This window comes from Takifugu flavidus, chromosome 17 (genome assembly GCF_003711565.1).
Source record: "Takifugu flavidus isolate HTHZ2018 chromosome 17, ASM371156v2, whole genome shotgun sequence".
Classification (NCBI taxonomy): domain Eukaryota; kingdom Metazoa; phylum Chordata; class Actinopteri; order Tetraodontiformes; family Tetraodontidae; genus Takifugu; species Takifugu flavidus.
The window spans coordinates 3540957-3562288 of NC_079536.1; the positions used below are offsets into that span (position 1 = coordinate 3540957).

Consider the following 21332-nt stretch of genomic DNA (forward strand, 5'->3'; position numbering starts at 1 on the left):
AGGATCAAGGTCTCCCGTGAGTCGAGCTAGCGCTAATTATGTTGTTCAACGTTAGCGCGTGTGGTGCACTGAGGAATAGGACAATTACAGTTTCTGCCATGCTGCCAAATGCGTTTGCAGAGTTTTCATCCTGTTTGCAGCGTGAATGAATCTCGGCTGCACAATGGAGGCAGCTTTTTCTGCGTCCTCAAATCTTTCCGACCAAAGTCAGAGGAAAACAGCTTTTAAAATACACTGCCACAAATTACAGCTGTGATGGGATGAGGAGACAGAAACTTTCACGATGGAAAAGGAGACGATGGTTCACTGGAGTGACGCAAGACGACAGGACATCTGTCTCACCTGATTACCCACTGTCCTTAGCAAGAGAGGGAGCGGAAATGCCGAAGCATTGAACAGAAGAAAAGGTTTACCCGTTAGAAGACGTGAGTGGTGACAGTCCTGCTTTAAAGGTAAGCTAGGCAGCAAATTATTCAGATAAACCCTGAAGGGGAGTCTCACCATAGGCTTCTCTGTCTTGATGGACTTGACCTGCAGACATTCTTCCTGTTTTGAGGTAGAGTGGTTGTACTCCCTTTGGTCCGTGTACCCGCCCAGGGGCAGCTGCCCCGGCGACCGGCCCTGGCCGTTGGTCCCAGGCTCCCGTGGCTGGGGCGGGGGTCGGGGGTAATCCCCGCGCTGCTTCTTAGTGACATGCGCTTCTGGCCCGTGTACAGTCTTCACGTGCTTGCGTAAGGAACTCGGGTCCGTGTAGCGTTTGGTGCAGCCTGGGATTTTACACACGTAGGGTTTCTAGAAAGGAAGGAAGAAGGATGAGCTCTGGACACGTGCTGCCTGGCTAAGGGGCGGGACTTCCTCTAATTATAGATACCTCGTTTGAGTGCGTGCGGTTCTGATGCTTCGCCCTGTCCGAGGCATTGGAGAAGGCCTTGTTGCAACCTTCGTGTTCGCACACATATGGTTTCTCTCCGGTATGTGAGCGTAGGTGAGTCTTTAGGTTTTCCAGGCGGGAATAGGCCTTAGCACAGCCCTCGAACTGCAGGGAGGTGGAACGTTAGGAGGTGGGTGCGAGTATAAACCGCTCTCTTCTGGTTCACTTACCGTGCACTTGTGGGGTTTTTCTCCAGTGTGTCTTCGCATGTGGACCACCAGCATGTATTGCGCCTTAAAGGGCTTCTGCTCTCGGGAACAATCCTCCCATCGGCACACAAACTCCTTCTTCTCCCCATGGATGTGGTCATTGTTGATGTGCTGGAAAGAGAAATATTCCCCTTATTAATATTAGCATCGCCGAACGGTTCCTGCTAACGCTGTCCCGGTCAAAAGTATCGGATTGGTCCCCGATACCTGTTTTTTTTAATTGTTTCGGATCTGACGGAGGAGGAAACACGTCCGATAATGTCTGTAAACAAAGATGGTTGCGCGTGCAGCGTGGCAACGGTACCGTGGCGGTTAGCAGATGCTTGTCACGCTAAATCAACGTTAAGGTTGTGGATGATGTCGGCTGGAAGTGGTTCTATTCTCCGATACTGCTCAGTGCTGGCCAGGATTCAGCTGCATCGTCTCTACTGTTGACATATAAAAAACAAGCCTGATGCTTTTGATTATTTTTTTTTGTCTGGCCAAGACATGCTCAGACGGTTAGGATCTGGAAACTACCTCCTCATGGCTCCAATCTTTTGCTTTATAAGTCTCGTGCTGGAATGAAATATATCAATGAATGTGGGCAATTGATTCCATGTAATTTGTCTGTGAAACGTAGTTACTTTGGTATCAATAACTTTATTGAAGGCCTTCTTGAAATCAGCACCGTAAACTGTATCGGATTGGATCGTATTAGGATCGGGATCGGAGAAAAACTGGATTTGGACACCCCCGAGTTTCTTCTAAATATTCAAGTTCCTGTTTTCCCTTCACGTGCTAAAAGTTCGGCCTCGCTCCGTAAACACAATGACGAAAAAATAATTCCGTCCCAGAGTTCCAGTGTCCAAGCTGAGCAGGATTTTCAACTAAAACCCTGTCACTTCGCATCACGCCAGGCCTTTGCCCCCCCCTCCCCCCCCGTGACAACCACTGACAGTTGTGCTGCCGTGGCAACTTCCAATCTAAGGCTTAGGAAGAGAGGGAGGTGAGGGCGAGAAATCAAAGTTCAGTTGAGGCATGTGAAATTCAGGGGGCTTCACAACTGCAGCCAAGCATTATATCTTTCAGCACCACCTTTCTCTGGCTCCATTCTCTACATCTCTTTCTCCTTTCACCACTAATCGCCTCCATAAACCCGTGGAAGTGGTTGACGTGACAGAGGGACGGAGGAAGTCGGGGGGCTCAAGCAGACATCGACCCTCTGGGGACAACATCTGGCTCTCTTTCAGATACAAGACTGTGGTGGCCTCTGAAGTGCCTTTCTGGGAGCATTTTAAAGCCAAGGAGACCCGCTCAATATCCTGACTAACACAGACCGGCATTATTACATTCCTCAGCAGTGCCGAAGACTCTGTTTAGCTCACGGCAGAAGGAAGACAAATAGAGATTGGAAGCTCGGCTGCTGGTAAACATTGGGAGAAACATGCGTTCCTGGAGCACCTAAGAGTGCAAAAGCCTGTAGCAGTATGTAAAGAAAGAGTGGAAGAACGGCCCCTTCCACGGGTGACGTGGTTTTGTTCTATTCTATGGAGAATCCGAGCGGTTTCCAGGTCTATTAGAGGGTGATCAACAACTGAGTGAAGGCAGGAGCAGAGGGATATGACAGCAGAGGCAAAGACCAACACTGACACTAATCTGTCTGCACGCAGCCTCCATTATTCTCACATGACAGTTTTTTAATTCCAAAGTGACAAAACCAGACTAATTCGATGGAAAATGATTGGGGAGCGTGCGACCACAGAGGCCAGCGAAGTCCCCCACCGCCGAGATTGATCTCGCTCCCAACCTCGGCGGTGGATATCTCAGAAAAACCGAAGTTGTCTCCGTTTTTCCTGGTTGTAAGTGATTGGTCTGCCGGAGCCGCGCTCAATATCCACTGGCTGAGAGCGATGGGAGAGCCCCAATGGTGCGGGATCACAGGGGCGGTGGGCGCACTCGCTACCGGGAGTGGATCTTTGAGCGGTGTGATGCATGAGCGTCTCAGCTGACAGAGAGGGGGAGGTGGCTCCTAAGAAACCTAATGGCAGGATCTAATAGCAATTCTTATTGAATCAATAATCTCCATGCTGGGCAGACAGGCCCCATTGGTCGGCTACATTGACAAACAGATGCTGATAGCAGCGACGTGGCGGGTTATTCATCTTCCCCCTGCCAGCTTATCAGCCAACCACTGTAAAAATGCCACCGAGATGGATTTAGGAACCGCGGGACAAGGGGGAGCAGGGACGTGGATGCGGCGGACCCTGAGGGGCACCGGTCCGAGAAGACTAGGGCACTAAAGAGGAGGAAGTTCTGCTATCAAATTGAGTTTCAGCACCATCCAGTTTACTGCCGTGCCCCTAAAAGCGTCACTTATGTGGCCACTTTAGCATAACATCTCCACACTTCCTTATCAAAGCCTCTCCAGGACACGGGCCGCTCTCATCAGGATGCCAGCGTGCGTGAAAATCAGGCCTGTTTACAAGGCAATTTCACTGGGTTGTTGGACCCGCAACACCGTTTAGCTTTATCAAACACGGTCTAATAAATCATATTCTCTTTTGTGATGTCAGATGCTTTGTATGCAGAGAGGAAGGGGGGGAAAGGAGCATGTAAAAGGCAGAGAGGGAGGGAGTCTGGGGGGCTGTGGAGAGAGGAAAGCTGGGAAGATGCCAGTTAGTAAGTGAGCAAAAAGGGGGCAGGGAGCTGGAATTGGCATGTGTAATTCGGCAGTCTTTTCATCTTAGCGTGAGATACTCTTGACAGATAAGAGCCGTAATCCTCCTCCTGATCAAAAAAAATCTGCATTTTACCAATTAAAAGCCTGCGCCAGCAGCCATATAGGGGGCCGGCTCTGATCGTGCCCGCGTTTATCTCGCTCCAACACTGGGGAGGTGTGGAACGCCGGCGCTCCGTCTGAAAACAAGGAGCAGCGCCACCTACATAGTCCACCTGGAAGGAAAAGGGGGGGCGATTCTGTGAGAAAGGACCGCTGGACAACCCCCCCAAACCAGAACAACAGTCCTAAATTGTAACACTTGCTTGTAGTATCGGGAATGAGCAATAATAGTCACATGAGAAAATAATGAAAGCACGTTGAACAGGGCCGTATTTGGGAATTATGAGAGCGAAGGGCTCTGGCAACGAGGGGGGGGGGGGGCTTCAAGAGAGACATTAAAGAAGCCAACAGGCCTTATCTGTAAAAGTAGTCCCTCCGAGGAGGAAGAGGGGCGGAGGGGAAATGAAAGGGAAAACTAGTGAAGGATAGGGAATAATGCCCAAAAATGGGGAAGTACAAGAATGCTGCACGGAGCTGGGGGGGGGGGCACAGCCAGCTGAAACGTAATAAATCAAGGCAGCAAACTAAAATTGACACCCGGCTCCCTTTTGCTGACTGAGTGCGCCAGATAAGTGAGCTAAATTGCAAAGATCCGATGTTTATCTTATCGGCTGCACCGAGAGCAACTACACGTGCACGATGGAGGGAGACGGCGCCGTGCGGCGGCGGCGTGCGGGTGTTGGGACGCAACAAGGGCGCCGCGAAGGCTCCCGAAATCAGGCCACACCACAACGGCGGAAAACGCGGCGCTCGTTACTCTGCTGCCACCGAAGTTTGCCGGCACGTATTCAAATGATTTTTCTCTTATCGAGTATTTATTTTCATCCCGAAGCCATTTTAGACGTGGGGGAGGGAGGCCCCATTGTTTAGCTATATGGAAATCATCCCCCCATCCGCTCCTACCGCCAACCACGACCCAAACCCCTCCCAGTGTTGGAGGAGAGGCACTGTGGTCCAAATACTGTACTTATCCTATTACTGACGGGGGGTGTTTGGGGGGGGTGCAGAGAGATAAGAGCGTTTTCCCGTCCGCTGTGCTGGAATAGAGGGCAGCAACTCATCTCTCTGCATATCTGCGCGGAGAAAATGAGAAATAAAATGGAACATTGCAAAGTCAAACGGCAGAAAAAGCAGCAGAAGACAAAAAAAAAAACAAGATGGAGGACGGGAAAACTAATATTAGCGTCCCTCTGCGCGAGTATCTGATGGGTGCTGGGCCAGGAGCGGAGGGAGGGGGCCACCTGGCGTGGACGCGGGAGTGGAGGGAGGTATGACGCCATCCTCCCCTCCTAAACTTGGGGGGGGTTGAATGCTTGATGCTTTTAACATGCCCAACACCTGAAGGCAGCTGAAGAGATCTATGAATACGCTTGAATGGTGGAGGACTGCCCCCCCCCCCCCCCCTCGCTGCAGGGCAATAAACTTCGCCTGCTTTTTTAATGAGACGCTCCCTGTTTGTAATTGTTAGCAGAGAACTCACCTGACACCCGCCCCCTAAAACACGTGGCGAGACGTTGTCAGGATGCTCGACCTTTGAGCCGAACCCTTCAAACGCGGGAGGCAGCCCATTCCACGCTGAGGATATCAATTATAGATAGAGGTTACCACCGCTTGTGCACGAGGATTGGGATGTCAAGACGGCAACCAGACAGCTGTGGAGAGCCGGATCTTTCTATCAGATGTCTGTGTGTGTGTGTGTGTGTGTGTGTGTGTCTCAGCTAGCCCCTCACCCTCTCCAGCTATTTGAGCCCATTATCACCATCTCAGGACTCCACTGTACACCAGAACCCGATGCTCCCGCCTCACCTGGACCAGCTGCTCCTGGGTGTCGAACTCGCGGCAGCAGTTCTCCCAGTGGCAGTTGGTTTCGTAAACCACCTCCGGCTCTTGTTTGCTCTCGTCCTTGTCCCCTTCCTCCTTAACCAGCGTCATTCCATCTGGATGATCCTGAGAGAGAGAGAGAGGGGGGGGGGGGGGTCAGATTCAACACAGTGAAAACGAGGTGAATAAACGGCCTCCTGTAAAAGCGGAGTCCGAATGAACGACCCTCCTCTGGCCACCACCAGTCCATCCCAAAAGCCATTTTTTACCACCCTGTTGGGTGAACATGAAAGGAGCACAAACCCACAGCTTTGGTTTCAGGTCTGGGCGGCTGCTGTGAGTCTGGCCGTGTTCTGGGAGCGCGGAGGAGAGCGGAAATGTAGCGCTGAAAGCCCGGCTCTGTGTTCGGGGGGTTGTTAAACGACAGGACAGGCTGGAAAGCATTTGAGGAATCTAACCCGCTTTTCCTGCTGTAGGTTCCTCTATTAGCCAAGACATATTTCACTGTCAGCGTTAGCTAGCTGAATGGAGCGGAGAGCTGGTGTGGGCTCATTCACAGCGTTTACCTGGATATAGACTCGTGCTCTTTTTCTTTGGGAACGGCGAGGGATTAAAAACAAACGCAGGTAAATAAATGCAAACAGCGGTTGGTAATCCTTTCTATTGTTGCAGCTACTGGCAGATAACCAACACTTGCATGGCTAGCTAAAACCCAGCTAGCAAATCCCCAGATCTGCACCGCAACATTGGCCTATGTACTAAATATCCAACGTAGCAGCTAATCGGTGATATTGTTCTTTCTGTACCAAACTCACCTGTATGCTAACAGCGCCTGGGCTGGGCAGTTCTTCCTCTGGTTTCAGTTTGGAGCGTTTGTGGTGCATCGGGTCTCCTGTGCTGCTCACCGCGGACTCGCTTGTTGGTTTGTTCTGCAGGAAGAGAACGTTCGTAATCTTAGCGTAATGCTTATGAGTCGTTCATTTCTTTAATCCAAGCTATGGCTGCGGTGTAATGGTTTCCGTATCCTTATTTCCAGGCTGGAATTAAAAACTATGCAAATCATTGTATCATATTAGCTCGTCTAATCACAGCAATTAACACAAACTCATCAACCAATTCAGCGATTGGGCGGACGACCTGACTTTGACCTTGGATTTAACTTCCTCTTGAGCGCGTTTCTCCAAAAAGATGACTGGAACGCCCTCATTTGCCATTGACAAGTATTATTCATAGAATAGAAGTCCAGCAGACCTTCCGGCAAATTCTGCCCAAAGAAAAGAACCTTTTGGTCAGCTCCATTTTTAAAACGCCTCGAAAAACGGCAGGGAGGGTGGATAACAAACCCGGAATATTTACTTCAAATCTCGACGCGGACATCCTGTAAAGATTGAGAAAGGGGAGGAAAAAAAACCCCCCAGGATCCATCCATCCCTGTCAATATTCCCTCTCCACATCCGTGTTCTCTCTCTAGTGATTAATGGCGTCAGCGGTGGGATTCTATGCTAACAAGCCCCTTGTTGTTTGCTGCAGGCTCGTTCTTGGCAAACGTGGCAGCGTAAAAACAAGAGACAACACAAGTAGGAGGAAACTCCCCTGAGAGGAGCGTGTGGAGGGGCGGGATGGGGGGGGGTGGTGCCTGTAGCAAGTTGGTGCACTTGTGTTTCTACCCCTGCCATCTATTACCTGCCATGATGAATGGCACAGGCGCCTGCTGCCACTCTCACCTGCGATGAGTCGCTGGAGATGGCCGAGCGCTCGCTGGCGGAGATCCCCGGGGGGGGGATGCCGGGGACGGGCCTCTGGGTGGCGAAGGCCGGCGACGGGTGGATGAGGGGCGGACTGTGGCCGAACGCCGAGCCCACAATGCTCGGCTGGCGGCCGATCAGCTGCTGGTGGACGTGCAGGGCCACGGGGGTGGGGGGGTAGGCGAAGCTCAGCGCCGGGCTGCGGGGAGAGGAGGAGGAACGGGGAAGGAACAGATGTAAAATAATTATAAAACATATCACTTATCGAAGCAATGAGGCAAAAAAGGGGGGAATACGGTGAATAAGAGGATTGTTCTGGATGGTTCCCTGTCCCTGAGGACAATCTGACAGGAGATGGTGTGGGAATACTGGAACCACGCGGCTGCCGGCTAATCCCTGCCAACGATGTTCGGCTTGTTAACACGGCGCATTAGCGGCTAAGGTAGCACGACGCTCTTCCACTGGGCAAATGATGCCGGTGATAAACACTCTGGGCTGTGTCGCCACGCCAATAAAGCCTGTTTATTTACCCTCAGCTTGCTTTGTTTATCTGAAAATAAATCCCACACGCCTCCGAACCTGCTCTGGGGTCCGTCCACCGGCGGATAAACAGATCCGGCTTCTCCATTCATCCTGAGCGGCGATGCCGGCTCTCGCCGCGACCTATATGTCTGCTGATTTTATTACGAGCCGAGTGGAAATCAATGGAGCGAGACGCATTCGGGGGCCCATTCACTTGTCATATCACTCATCAGTCTGTTGGCTTTGGCTATTTGGCCGCTGTCACCGGGACAGCGCCGGAGCGAGCGCCGTGATTGATCAGGCCCCTCTTACAGCCCACTGATCAATGACCATGGGTGGGGCCAAGGATCTCTCCTCTTCTCCCTCACCTTTGCCTGCCTGACGGCGTTTCCGTGAGGTGAACCGGATGACTGACACGAGCCGCCCGGGGAGGCAGGGAGATCATCGCCCACCAGGGGGTCTGACACGGGCGACGCGCCGAGACACTGCCCAAACCGCTTCCTCCCTCGCCTCACATTTAGAAACCGCTCTCCGACACCCAAAAGTCGATGATATTAGAGAGCGGTCTCCTCCGGGGAGAAGCGGCTGCTTGATACATCATCGGCACGTACGCCCCCGGATGACCACCGCCAGGGGGGTGATCCATCAAACGCCCCGGAAAGACTTCCTGTCATTTATTCCTAACCTCGCGGAGACGATCCAGTGATTTTGTGCTGCATCCGCACAACAGTTGGGAATTCTGATTTGACAGTTTCATCCTAAAAGTAGAAGCTTTGACTCCGGGGACCCTGAAGTTCATCGATCCGCGAGGTAAAGATCCAGGTAAAGAGCCGGAACGCTACCTGATGGCTCCGGCTGACAGGTGACCGTAGGAGCCGCTGGTGGAGGAGCTGGAGCGCGAGTTGTTGAGGATGTTGACGAGGGAGTTGGGCGAGTTGCGGATCATGGTCTGGAGGTCGAAGCTGTGCTCGGAGAGCGGGGAGATGGGCAGCGGGCGCTTCCTGCTGGGCCGCGACGGCAGCCGCGGGCTGGAGAAGCGGGAGCCTGGAAAAGGAGAAGGGAGCGAAGTTGAGGGAGAAGTTTGGAAACGCTCGCTTGACTTCAGCCAAACTCCAACTTAACCCCAGCAGATGACATTTTTGTCAATCACCAGACAAAAGACGGCTCCGAAGGAGCGTTCAGCTGTCACTTGATGCACTGCTAGCATTTCACCCGCGCAAACATGCCTTTTATGCGCCGAGACGCTCCGACGCTGTATGCTAATATTTAATCAAGTCCAATTTGAGTCGTTATTCAGATGGAATCAGTGTTGACTGGAAACACCAAGAGGGGGTTTGAAAAGGTAAAAAGGCGGAAACGGCGCAACCATTCTCTCCGCGCGCACAATGAGCCACGGGTAGAGATTAAAACGTGACTTTTGTTGTCTTTTCACACAGAGATGTCACAAACAAGACAGAGGGAATCAGAGGGAGACGGGAGGAGGGTGGAAAAGCGCTGAGGGGATGTGGCGCTTTGTGCCTGAGCTGACACAATGACTTTGTGACTCAAGACTCGCAAATAAAACATTTTGAGTTATTTCATAAAGGCGAACAAAACCAGCTTACACAGCGCCGATAACCCCCCCCCCCCCCTCTATATTTACGTCCCCCACAATCCATCCATCTCCCAAACGTAAATGCTCCATCTCCGGTTTGACACATCTGACGATTACCGAGCGCTCCATTCACATGGTAATCAGAGAATCAGCGCACGCCGATGCCTCTGTGGCGTTCTGGCCCCAGTTTCTACCGCGGCGTGAAGCCGTATGGGAAGTAACACCCCGTTACATTGTCATTGTATGGAAAATCTGGCTTTTTTATGGTTTAGCGGCTGGGCTGTCAGGGGGGGGGGGGCACATACGTGCACTTCCAAATCCCCCAGTGCAGCCAGTTTGTTAAACACGGCGTCGTTCGTCATGTGACACTCTCGGGCCTGATTAGTCGCGTCCCTTATTCAGCACAATTCACACTTTCACGGGGATTCTTTTACCCCGCTCCCCCGTCCAGCCGTCCACACTCCAAATTTTGCACTTTTCTTCCCGAACAGGTTCGAATCCGGCGGAATTAGCAGAAGAGGGCCGCGCGCGAGGAGCGGGGCCAGCATCCCGCCACGGCGAAGCCTCCTGGGAGCGGTGTTTATTAATGCACAGCCCAAATGATAAATCGGCCGGCCGGGGAGACGGAGAGAGGAGCGTCCTGGCATATAGCGGGACTGTCCCTCTAATTTCCTCTTGATTTATGGACGGGACGGCTGGTTACACTGCGCGTCATTAATTCTTCTGGCCGGGAGGGTTTAGACAGGCCAGACTGACGGTGATGGAAATAAAATCTGCCTAAAAGTGGACTTGAACGCTTGCCGACACGCCCCGGGGCCACCACAGAGGGACATTAGCACAGGGGAGGTGAAAATAGGAATATGACCCAGAATTTCCACAGGACAGATGACCAGACGGGAACTTCCTGTAATCTGGTTTTCAGCCTTGCAAGAAGATTAAAATGAACTAATAAAGACTACAGATACAAAGCTTAATATTGTGATATATGAGCGCTGTGGCGCTAATTAAGCAGTCCGGATTCAGACAATGGCCCATTAACGCACCAGTAGGCAGGACAGGAGCATTGTTTCATTAGTATTTCTCACTGTCGCTAATTACACTGATGTGAATTAGACTAAAATAGCCACAGTAGCCTAGATTATCATCAAGAGACTCTCGTCTCCGGATTCTTTTTCTTCCTCAAACCCAGCATGGCTTTAAAGTGTTAATTTTTACAGACACACACACTGATGGGTTGTTACCAAGCAATGATCATAGGCGTTTGTAAGAAAGTGAGGCGCGTCGCATCTCTGCTTAAATTTGGCCCTAATTGTTTTGTTTCAGTCTATTAATCTTAAAAAGTGACACAGAAGAAAGGATTTGTGCAGTGATGAATGGTGGGACATTCCAATTCCCACTTAATAGCAATTAATTTTCTGATACCCGCGCAAGTTTGGCTAGTTTTAATTAGTTTGTTCAGAGGAGCTGGGGGGACTTCACCCCGGATTTCCATGAAAGCCGCGTCTGCCCGACTAAATACATTCTCATCAAAGAGAACGGGGTGAAGCCTTGCGACCTTTCTAAGATTCAGTATGCATTTAATTTCCTATTTACACTTTAAAATAACTCATTAGCATAAGTCTGCCGTGCAGCCCAACATATTAAGACAATAGCTCATTTAAAATCACGGCAGAGAAAAGTGGCAGGTTCCTTCCTGCCACAGTGGAGCTCCAGGTCCATCTATATATAGTAGGAGAAGGTGTCTTTTATAGGTTAGCATCCCGCTGTGGCCACCCATGTTATAATGTGCAGGAACGCTAAGGTGCATCCCCAGAGGACATGTTTATTAGGTGGGCTACATGTTTTTGAAGAATACTCCCTGCGCTGTCGTAGCTAGCTAAAACAGCGCGTGAAATAGAGCAGGTAGCAGCTCGATCAACACTCACTTTCCATCGCGTGCAGATACTCCACATGCGGGGCGACGGCACCGCTCGCGCTGGCCGTGGCGGCCAGGGAAGGCAGCAGGTCGGTGGCGTACGGGCTACGGTGGCCCGCCAGCAGGGCCATCTGATGGTAGTACTCGGCTGTGGTCAGGCCGGCGTGAGGCGCTGTGGCGGGAACAGGAAAGAACGGGATGGTGAGAGCAGCAGAGAACACCTGTGCTGCTTCATAACCTCCCCCTCCATTTATATCAGATGATAATCAGCTCAGCACAACATTAATGAGCGCATTAGCAGCAGCGTCGAGTCAAGTAAAAACAGCTGCACGGGGAGCGTCACCTGAAACGGAGCGGCTCGCTGGGGATTAGCGGATGCTTGCTCAGAGATTACGGTGAGTGTGCATTAGCGTTTGATTGATGCATTCATGCGAGCGCGGCATAACTGATCGTGCTACAATGCCGTCCTTAAACAGCCCTTTTCTCACACGTCTCTTTGAAGGCGCGGCGGGAGTGTGTGTGTACATGGATAAACGTGTGTGTGGCGAGCCTCAGTGGGCTGCCAGAGCTGAGGCTGGTGCGTCGTGCGACTCGGGGCTGCGGTGTGCAGATATGCAACCTGCTCCTCGAACGACAACCGCGGAGGGAAACAAAAGGCCTAAATCTGCTCAGATGCATCTTCATGCATAAAGATGCGGCTAACGATTCTGCCTCCGCCTCACTCTCCCGTCGTTTTTTACCCAAAATGCACCTCGCTCCCAGCCCATCCCCGCCGTGGTGGCGTTGCGAGAGCTTTGAACCACGGCCTAAAAATAAAACATCTGGTGGTGGGCTCTTCCTAATGCAAATATTCTAAGAAAGAGAGAGGCTAACACTGGTTTTGGATGGGAAAAAAAAGAGATTTGGTTCAGACCCACAGAGTGTTGCAGTACACCCCCCCCCCCCCCCCCCCCCCCCCCGGCCCCCCCCACAACCACCGCTGAGAAAATAAAGGGTAAATAAATAAAGAAAAGCCTCTATGGGAAGATTTCCTCTTAATTCTGGCCTGTATGGCTGCAATATGCATCCACCATTGGTTGAATTGGTAAGAAAAAATTCTAAATGAATTCGATCTGGGTATTATGTCTTCTGTGGAGGGGGGCTGAGTTTCTTAATTGTCTCCACTGTTCCGCCTTAGCTTTGCTTTTGCATTCAGCCATAAAATGGCCCATTCAGCGTCGGAAAAAGGGCTTTGCGGAATTTCTAAATCAGAAACGCTGGCATCCCAGAGTGATCCTGAGGGCAGAAACTGGGGAGTGGGGGAAGGCTCCGAGTGTGGCGCGCGGCGTGGAATGGGCGGAGCCTTGCCTCAGGACTCAGCGAGCCACCGGGTTCTCCTGCAGCATTACAATAATGGGGGGGGGGGGGTACCTCTGAACCTCACGAAAAGAGGGAGGAGCAAACTGGGAACGTGTGCCAGAGAGAGGGTGGCACTAAATCCCACCCACTGCAAATCTCCATTAGCCTCTGTTAATTAATTCATCATTATTCAAATGTACTTTTTTCATCAGGAAAAAAAAAATGCATATTGAAGGAGGCTTCCTGTAAGCGCGGTGATATACTAACAACACAAAAGCTGACGGGTTCATTAATCAGCGGATTGATTAAAGGAGTAATTAGGTGCCTAATTCACAATTCACGGCATTGCGAGCTGAAGGAGGGAGGGAGAAAGTGGCTGGAGGAGCTGTTCCCAGGGATCGCCCGGGTCCACTACGCTGGAAAATCATCAGAGACGATGGTGACCAGCGCAGAAACTGGGCTGGATGCTGTTTTAACGGGTCTCCTAATCCGTGTTTCCGAGCACAAGCTGGTGGCCCCCACCCCGACAAAGCTGTTGAGTAAATTAGCTTTTTCGCAGTTTACATGAAATATGGTGTTATTCTGTTTATTCGTCTGCATATTTATCTGGCACTGTTTGGCCAGAACGACTCTGATTTAATTGAATCAGTGGGCAGATTCCCCAGGTCTCAGGACACCCCCCCTCTAAAGCCCCCCCCAACTCTAAACTTAAACCTGACCCTCGCTCGGCGTGCGTGTTGTCACTGTACGTGACCCCGCCGCTCAATGATTCACCCGCCAGAGGTCTCTGACACGACTCCCAGATCAAAAGGATTACCCTCGCTCCAGCCTGCACCCCCCCCTCCCCGCTCACATGGACTACCCCCACCCACAGATAATACCCCTGCACCTTCACCCAGATAACAGCTCCCCAAACTGTGGGGCTTAATAGAGATGGATCTGGCTGCCTCTCTCCTGACCTCTGATCTCACCCAGGAATTAAACAGATAGTAGCTAATAGCAATCAAAGATCACTAATCAATCCCAAATACGGCTTCAAAAAGGGTCTACTGAGACTTAATCATTCGCTCCCCCGCTCCACCGGGGGGGTGCAGATGTGTGCGGACACGCATCAGGGGTCGGTTTCACTTTACTCACCATCTGCGGGGCTGAGGCCGCGGGTGGCTGACAGGACAGAGATGGAGGGGCTGCTGTGGAGCGAGCGGATGTAGTCCATGTATGGGCTGATGTAGGGGTGCGGGGGGTGAAAGGGTGACTCCGCCCCCACCGAGGGGTTCCTCTGGGGCGATATCCGGATGAGGGAGATGTCGGAGAAAGCCGGACTTCCCGCCAGCGCAGGAGGCCTGTGGGGAGACGGAGGGCAGTTTCTCAGAGAGGACTCTTCAGAAAAAGCTGGACATTTTTACAATTCTGCGTCTTGAGGACAGAAAGCAGCGACGTCTCCTCAGTTTACTCAAACACGTGTTGCCTGGGCGCAGCGCTCGCTCGCCGCGGCGCCGCATTCCAGCAGCTCCCTACGCAGACATTTCCTCGGATCAAAGGCGGCTTTCACCGCTGCGTCTTAATCAGAGGGAACGTTAGAGCCACTGGTCAGCACCAGGCGAGCTCGAATTTGGCTTTGAGCTGCATGGGATCGCACGTGACGTGCACTTAGGGGAAATGCTCGCGTATCGGAGCCTAAACAGTGTTTGATGGTGTCAGACGAGCAAAGTTGGGAAGACTCCGAAAGTTTGAGCTGAACTCATTTGTCTCCCTTCGTATAATTGCCTCGGAGGGTACGGAAACTTGGTAATGATGGCCTTCACCACAAAGGCCGTCCCCGGAGGACGCGCAGAAATCCACATATCAGCCAGACATTAAGAGGCTGAGAGATTAGACTGAATTAGCCCCTCTACTTCTCCGCGGCTCCCCGGCGGACCGGTCTACTGTGACAATGGACCCCAGGAGAGGGAGCGGATGAGTAGAGGAGGAGCGGGAAGTGCTGGTTTTACAGGGAGAAAGGTGATGAGACATGGAGAAAGAGTGAGAGGTCTGGCGCAGGGTTCGTCTCGCCGTGACCTTGAGCAAGGCCAGGGGAGCGGAAAAGCCCAATTACAGCCTCCGCCCCATCCTCTGATCCCCTACTGGCCTTTCCGGCCCTCCTCCTCCTCCTCCTCACAGAGGCCTAATGAAAGAGCTCAGGCCAGGGCAAGTAATGAGCACCGAGGAGCGGAAATCACGCGCACGCCGCCGTTCACGAGCACAAACCTCGTCTTTTGCTCCTGTAATAAGCCCAAAGGGGCCGGAGGGACGATTTTAAAGGTTCGCGCTTGTGTGACGGCGCGTCTCAATGATGCCGAAGCAGGCGTGTGTGGGGGGGGGGGGGGGGTCCTAGTGGGGATCCCTGTCATTAAAGTATAAAGGTGACAGATTAAAAGTTCCTACCAGAGAGAGAGCCAAACCCAAGTTATGAGGCACTTTTGACATTTATATTTGGAAAGATGTTCTGGGTTCAAGAGTTAGTCCAAGCTCACTTCCTGTCCGACGCTCCAGCCCCCCCCCACTTCACACACACATCAGGGCAACAAAACACGTGGGCGCCAGAGTTTGTTCGTGATAAGCCGGTCATGTGCCACAGTTACGCGCCTCACTAGCGCCGATCACAACTCAGCTGCGGCGCAACGCTCGCTTTGATGTCACATGGCCACGTGCGCGACCCCAAGGAAAAGTGCACGGAAAGCAGAAGAAAACCCCATTTCAGCCGCATCCTGCACCTGACATTTTTCAACGCAAGTGTAACCGTGGAAACTCTTCAAATTCCCGCATGTGCGAGTCTCTATTTAATGGCAAATTATACGGCAGGAGTACTCCCGTGTCTCGGAATGACCGCATGTGACATTTGAAACATTTTAGAAATAAAAACCCAGGGGGAAAGGTATAATTTTTTACGAGTCTTTCCCTCATCTGCTGCTCCGCGGGCCCGCGTGAGGGGAGCCAGACGCCAACTCCGGCTGCCAGGACACTGATTAACCCTGTCAGGCCTTGGCTGGAGCTCCTCTCACTGACCCTGGCAACGTTCCTCCGCCTTCCTTGTTTTTAACTTAGAGCAGAGAAATAATGGGACTATTGAAAAAAAAATAGTGGTCAAAATGAGAGGAAAAATAGAGCATTAAGACTGGTAGCCTGCCAGTTTCCCGGTGCGTTATTGAGTCCCTGCAGGTTTTTTTTTTTAGGATTGTTGCAGCCAAAAAAGCCAGATGTTTCAGACATTTGATCAAAAAGTGTAAAACCTGTTTATCTGCTCCCGTCGACGGCACCGGCAAAGTTCTTCTAGTGTGTGGTTGGCACAGTTTTACTCATCTGATGGCAGGAAAATGGATCCTGCATGTGTCCAACACCAGAATCCCCAACTGTTGGATGCCACGCCCGTGCGTGTCTCTATCTCTGACCCCTGCAAAGGTTCTTCTGAATAAGCTCTGAGAGGGAAACTACAATGGAATTATCTCACAGAAGAAAAACCTGCAGAGAATTTATGTTTGGAAACCTCAAATTCCTGCAGGGACTGGTTATTATCCAGTCTGCTGGCGGGTAAAAAGAAAAGAGGAGGGAGAGAAAGCAGCCAACAGTAGTCCGGAGGAGAAGATGGAGGGCGTGCGGGACGACACAGACGGGGAGGGATCGGTGGTCAGGGAAGAGTTACAGGAGAGGAGAGGAGAGGAGGAGATCAGAAGGGGTGCAGGCGCAGGTGTGAGGGGATTTGGGGAGGACGGGGGGAGAGATGGATGGTTCGGAGGAGTGTGGCGAGCGTCTGGCCTTCGCTGTTCGGCCCCGGAGTCGTGATGGCTTCACCATCTGCCTGCGCGCATCAATCACGAGCGTGAGAGGACCTCTGCTGACAACGGCTGTGTAGGAATGTTCGTCCTCTGCCTCACGTACACCTGATTTAAGATCACATCAAAGCATCTTCTCGGAGAAAAAAGAGTTTTCAGCCCTCGACGTCCCGCCGCGGCACAAGGAAAGAGCGAGCTCCTGACACATGGAAGCCATTTGCTCTCACGTGGCGTCACTTGAACTCGCCGGAGACTTTTTCGAATCGCCTGTTTACACTTGGCGGTCTGTGAATTTTAAACACTCGCGGACGCGCTCGCCAAGAGCGAAGCGTTGGGTTTTCTTCCGCGGGGCGTAAACACGCCCTGAAACAAGGTCACGTCGCTTTCTCGGTGCGCGCCGATGACTTCACTTGGCCGTGAAGGCGTCGTTTTGGCGTCGACGCGGCAGCCTTCTGAAACAGGAGCAAAATGGAACTTAAAGTTGCGACATGTTTATAGAGATTTCTGCAGCCAGCAGGGGCTCAGCGTGATGAGAGAACTGGGTCATCCCAGTTGTCTTCCTGACTGGTTGACAGCATCACACACCTTCAACTCACCACCTCACCGAACCCCCCCCCCCCCCCCCCCCCCCCCCAACCTTCTCACCCCAAAACAGCAACTCAGCCGCCACGCTGAAAACCTAAACCAGAAGCGAGGAAGAGAGCGGCTCCTGACAGCGGAAACAGAAGCGCTTTAAAGCTCGGAACCCTTTCAGGAAGATCAAAGGGTCAGAGGAACAGAGACCCAAGAACAGAGGGAGACAGGGGGACAAAGACGAGGTTGACAGAAAGACGTTAAGGGTTCATGACAATTCGGTGGGAAACTTTACCTTCTACCACCAAAGTTCCTTCCGATGGCTTCAAGACACGAGTCACATTTGCATTTGCAGACTTGCAGGTTGAGATAACATCAAACTAGAGGACCCACATCAACCTAGAGATGGAGGGCCAGGTGCGGGACTTCTGGCCACAGCACTGGGGATCAACTTTACAGGGGGTTTCGTCAATTTGGAGCCATCTTGGCCATTTGTTGGTTCTTCAATTCAGAATTTGTCCTCCGCAAAGACACTGAACCACGTGAGCAGGAGCCTCAGTGGTTTCAGTTTGTTGCCTTTGCCGTCTGAGGTCATTCGTCCTTGTTCCGTCTGAGCGGAGCTGACTGCGGCTCTGGCGTGGTGCGGCGAGGTTGCCAGGCATCCGAGGCAACTATGTGCCGTGGAGCCGCAGCGGCTGCGTGACCCCCCTTGACATCAAAGGTCTGGGTGGGTTCAGGAGGCGGGGATGGTTTTCTATTCATGGTCACAGGGAGCAGGATTCCCTCTCTGTGGGATCCCTGTAGAGCCGAGCCAGACATTCCCATAGTGTGCAGCTGAAAACCGCGGCAGCGCTCCGATCTCGCTCTCTGAAGAAGAAAAAAAAAAAAAACCGCGCTTGTTCGTTCCGGAGACGTGCACAGTGCCTCGCTGCAGGCACGGATTGCTTCCACGCCACTGGACTGATAACAAATGTTTCCCAACAAGCAGCCAGTCAGCATGCAGGTGTCAGAGGAGCCGAAGAACAGAACCCTCTGAAGTCAGAGGCTCCTCACACCTCAGAACCATCAAAAACGGGCTTTTCGCCCGCTCGGCCCGCTTCCACATCAAGTCCCCTTTCAAAAGTTTTTGTCGGGCTTTTCCACACAGCAGGGGGCTTCTTTTTCCAGGCTGCAATTAACTGTAATTTCACCCATCGAGATAAGGAACCTCTACGAAAACAAACCAACAGAGGCTACGGCAGGAGAAGGGAGACATGAAAGTGAAATTACACAAAACGAGCCAGCCCGTTTTGGTCCCCCTGCAATTTCTAGGAGACTCAAATCAGACATGAGAGCAAGAAAGAGGGTCTAAAGCTCCCTTTAGCTGTCTTTAGATTTTTGCTGTTTTGTGAGTATACTTTAATAAAGGGCTTAACAGGACAGGTGAAGAAGGACTAGACACAGGTGACATAAACCAGGACAATGAGGAGACAGTGGAAAGGGAATAAAAAGAGGATTAAAAGGAATTACAAAATAATTAAAACCAAACTTTAGAGGTTTAGAGGTTTAGAATGCACAAGTCTTTCGAGGTGAAATGATGTAATTCCTTATCAAACGTCACTGTGAGCCTGTTTTTCCAGATACAGCTTCTCTGACCTGCCCGAGGCTACAGAGGAGACATGAGGTGGACTCCTGGCTGCTGAAGAGTTAAACTTCTAAAAACCCGGAGAAAGCGCTTCTGTCTTCCCTGCTCCTCTCTAAGCCACCTCTCCAAGGCCCCCGCCGCCAAGACTCTGCTAGCGCCTGCAGCTAAACAGGATTCAGCCGCCCGCTCTTCCCGCGGACCAGCTCGGTAATGAGCACGGGTGCGCGGCCCATTTCAGGTGAAGACAATGAGTGTGGCCCGGGGCCACAGAGTGCACCCCCCCTCCCCCCGCGTCATCCACGTCACGCTGGGCTGCTGAAATGAGCAGCGGCGCGGATGGTCCTGATCAAATCACAAACAACGCGTGGCACTACTAGACAGCAGAGACGCTGCTGGAGATGGTTAATCCGTCAGACGGAGATCTGAGGTAGAACAACAGACGAGGAGGAGGAGTTGGGGGGGGGGCAGACGGGGGAGAGCAGGAGCATCAGGTACGAGACACAAAATATTTCCCTCAAAGCGCCGAAAGGCTCCTTCCTCCAGGAGAAAATCCATCAAGTTTTTCTAATACTTCCTTCTTGTAGAGGAGCAGAAGAGGAAAAACTGGACAGAAGAACGGCAACTGCTGGTGGGAAAGTGAACAGACTCAGCCTACTTTATCCGAGCCATTCCATCCATCTTGTTGGACTAATAAAATGTCAAGTGGAGTTCCTTGATATTTAATCACAGGGAAGGCTGGAGGAGAGCGTGGCGGCGCCAAAGCCCGGCTCGCTGGAGCTTCCACGCAGACCTATGTGCAGTTTCTGCACATTTTCAAATTGATTTTGTTAGGAATGACAAAACATAAAAGCACGAAATCTAGTAAAATAAGAGGAATATTAAAAAAAAGGGTCGGTCTGAGACATCTGGACAGTTTGTAAAAACGTGTTCCACCTTTTAACAAAGAGCCGCGAGATGATAGACCATTCTTGCATTCTTCTTACGAATGCAGCTGTGCAGCCCCCGCCTGGGCCAATATTCCCTCCAAAACGGCAAAAAAAATACTTTTATGATACGAAACTGCTATCAGATGTAATGACCGCAACACCCGATGAGGGAGATAAGGAAGGGCTCAGACAATACAATCGCTTTATGCCATAGGAATTAATTTTCACTGGTTGGGAGAGTGTAAAGAGAGAGAAATTCCCCCGATTTGGAAGATACGGAGGTTTATGCCGAGGCCGGGAGGGAGCCGACGCACCAGTTTCCTCGCTGGAAGGGTCTTTAGCAGAAGTTAAACCGGACTAAAGGCATTTTAAAAATGCGCCGATATTTCACACGCTTGCGTCGCGTAAATCACGCGCTGAAGGCTTGAGTAGGAAAGATGGACGCGAAGGCGAGAGAGGGAGGAAAGGAAGGAAGGGAATAGCGCGGAGAGCCGGGGAGGATTTATGGCCCTGTTCCCTTGTCCTCGTTACTCGCTGTAACTGGCCCCCAGAGTGGGATCGGGGGGTCTGGAGCCCCGCAGCCCGGAGATCAGAGTAATGGAAATTCCACCTTTCTGTGACACAAACGGACTTGAACATTTCACCACCTATGAATTGAAACGTGCACCCTGTAAAGATCAGCGTTTCCTATAAAAGGTAAACGTGACGGCTCCTTTTTGTGAGGTGAGGCGGACGCCAGGCGCCACGGCCGTTTCAGACGCGAGGCGGCACCCATCATCCCTCCGGCCAATCAGAAGAAGCTCTGGTTCGCTAAGGCAATAAGGGGGTGGGGGGGGCTCATGGAGGAGACATTCCAGTAAAGACCGTCAAATTTACATATATTAAAGGTAGGCTAACTTTTGTTCTAACCTAAATAAACATGAAAAAATACTGTGTTTGGATAGAAATTAAAGGCATCAAATGGCAGCGAAATCTAAAAATAAAACCGTGAAAACATGAAGACACACACACACACACACACACACACACACACACACACACACACACATTAGCGCAGAGCTGTTGGCACCTGCCTGTTATCTCTTCCCCTCAGACCTGATTTTCCATTGTGCTCCATGGGAGAGCTACAAATTGAGATCTCAAACATATGAAGTGTGTGTTGGTGTTTGTGTTAGTGGGGGGGGGCACGGCTGCAGCACAGAGAATCAGATCCACTAATGTGTTACATGTGCAAATTCACAGCCCTCGTATTAGAGATTAATGCATTTCCCCCCCTTTTTTTATCAAACGGCATTTTTCAAAGGATGTTTAGCGAATAATGAGGCTACAAACGCTGAACACAAAGAACAGGAAACATGACGCTGAACAACACCAGATTTACACGGATTAAAAAGAACACATAGAAAAAAGAAGAAATTCAAACTTGAGGTGAGAATAATTTCTGTCGATGGCAGTGAAAATGATAATAATCCACTTGTAATTGGGGACAAATCAGGGCTCTAAA

The 21332-nt window shown here is 51.4% G+C and overlaps 1 protein-coding gene across 1 annotated transcript in view; it reads right to left on the reverse strand.

Annotated features, from left to right (window-relative positions):
• gli3 (GLI family zinc finger 3) overlaps nt 1-21332 on the reverse strand; it is a 72870-nt gene that overhangs the window by 5153 nt on the left and 46385 nt on the right. The window contains 9 exon segments of the mRNA XM_057013450.1: nt 502-792; nt 872-1036; nt 1102-1251; nt 5768-5908; nt 6598-6711; nt 7507-7726; nt 8892-9093; nt 11569-11730; nt 14034-14239. Coding sequence (XP_056869430.1) covers nt 502-792; nt 872-1036; nt 1102-1251; nt 5768-5908; nt 6598-6711; nt 7507-7726; nt 8892-9093; nt 11569-11730; nt 14034-14239 — 1651 coding nt within the window.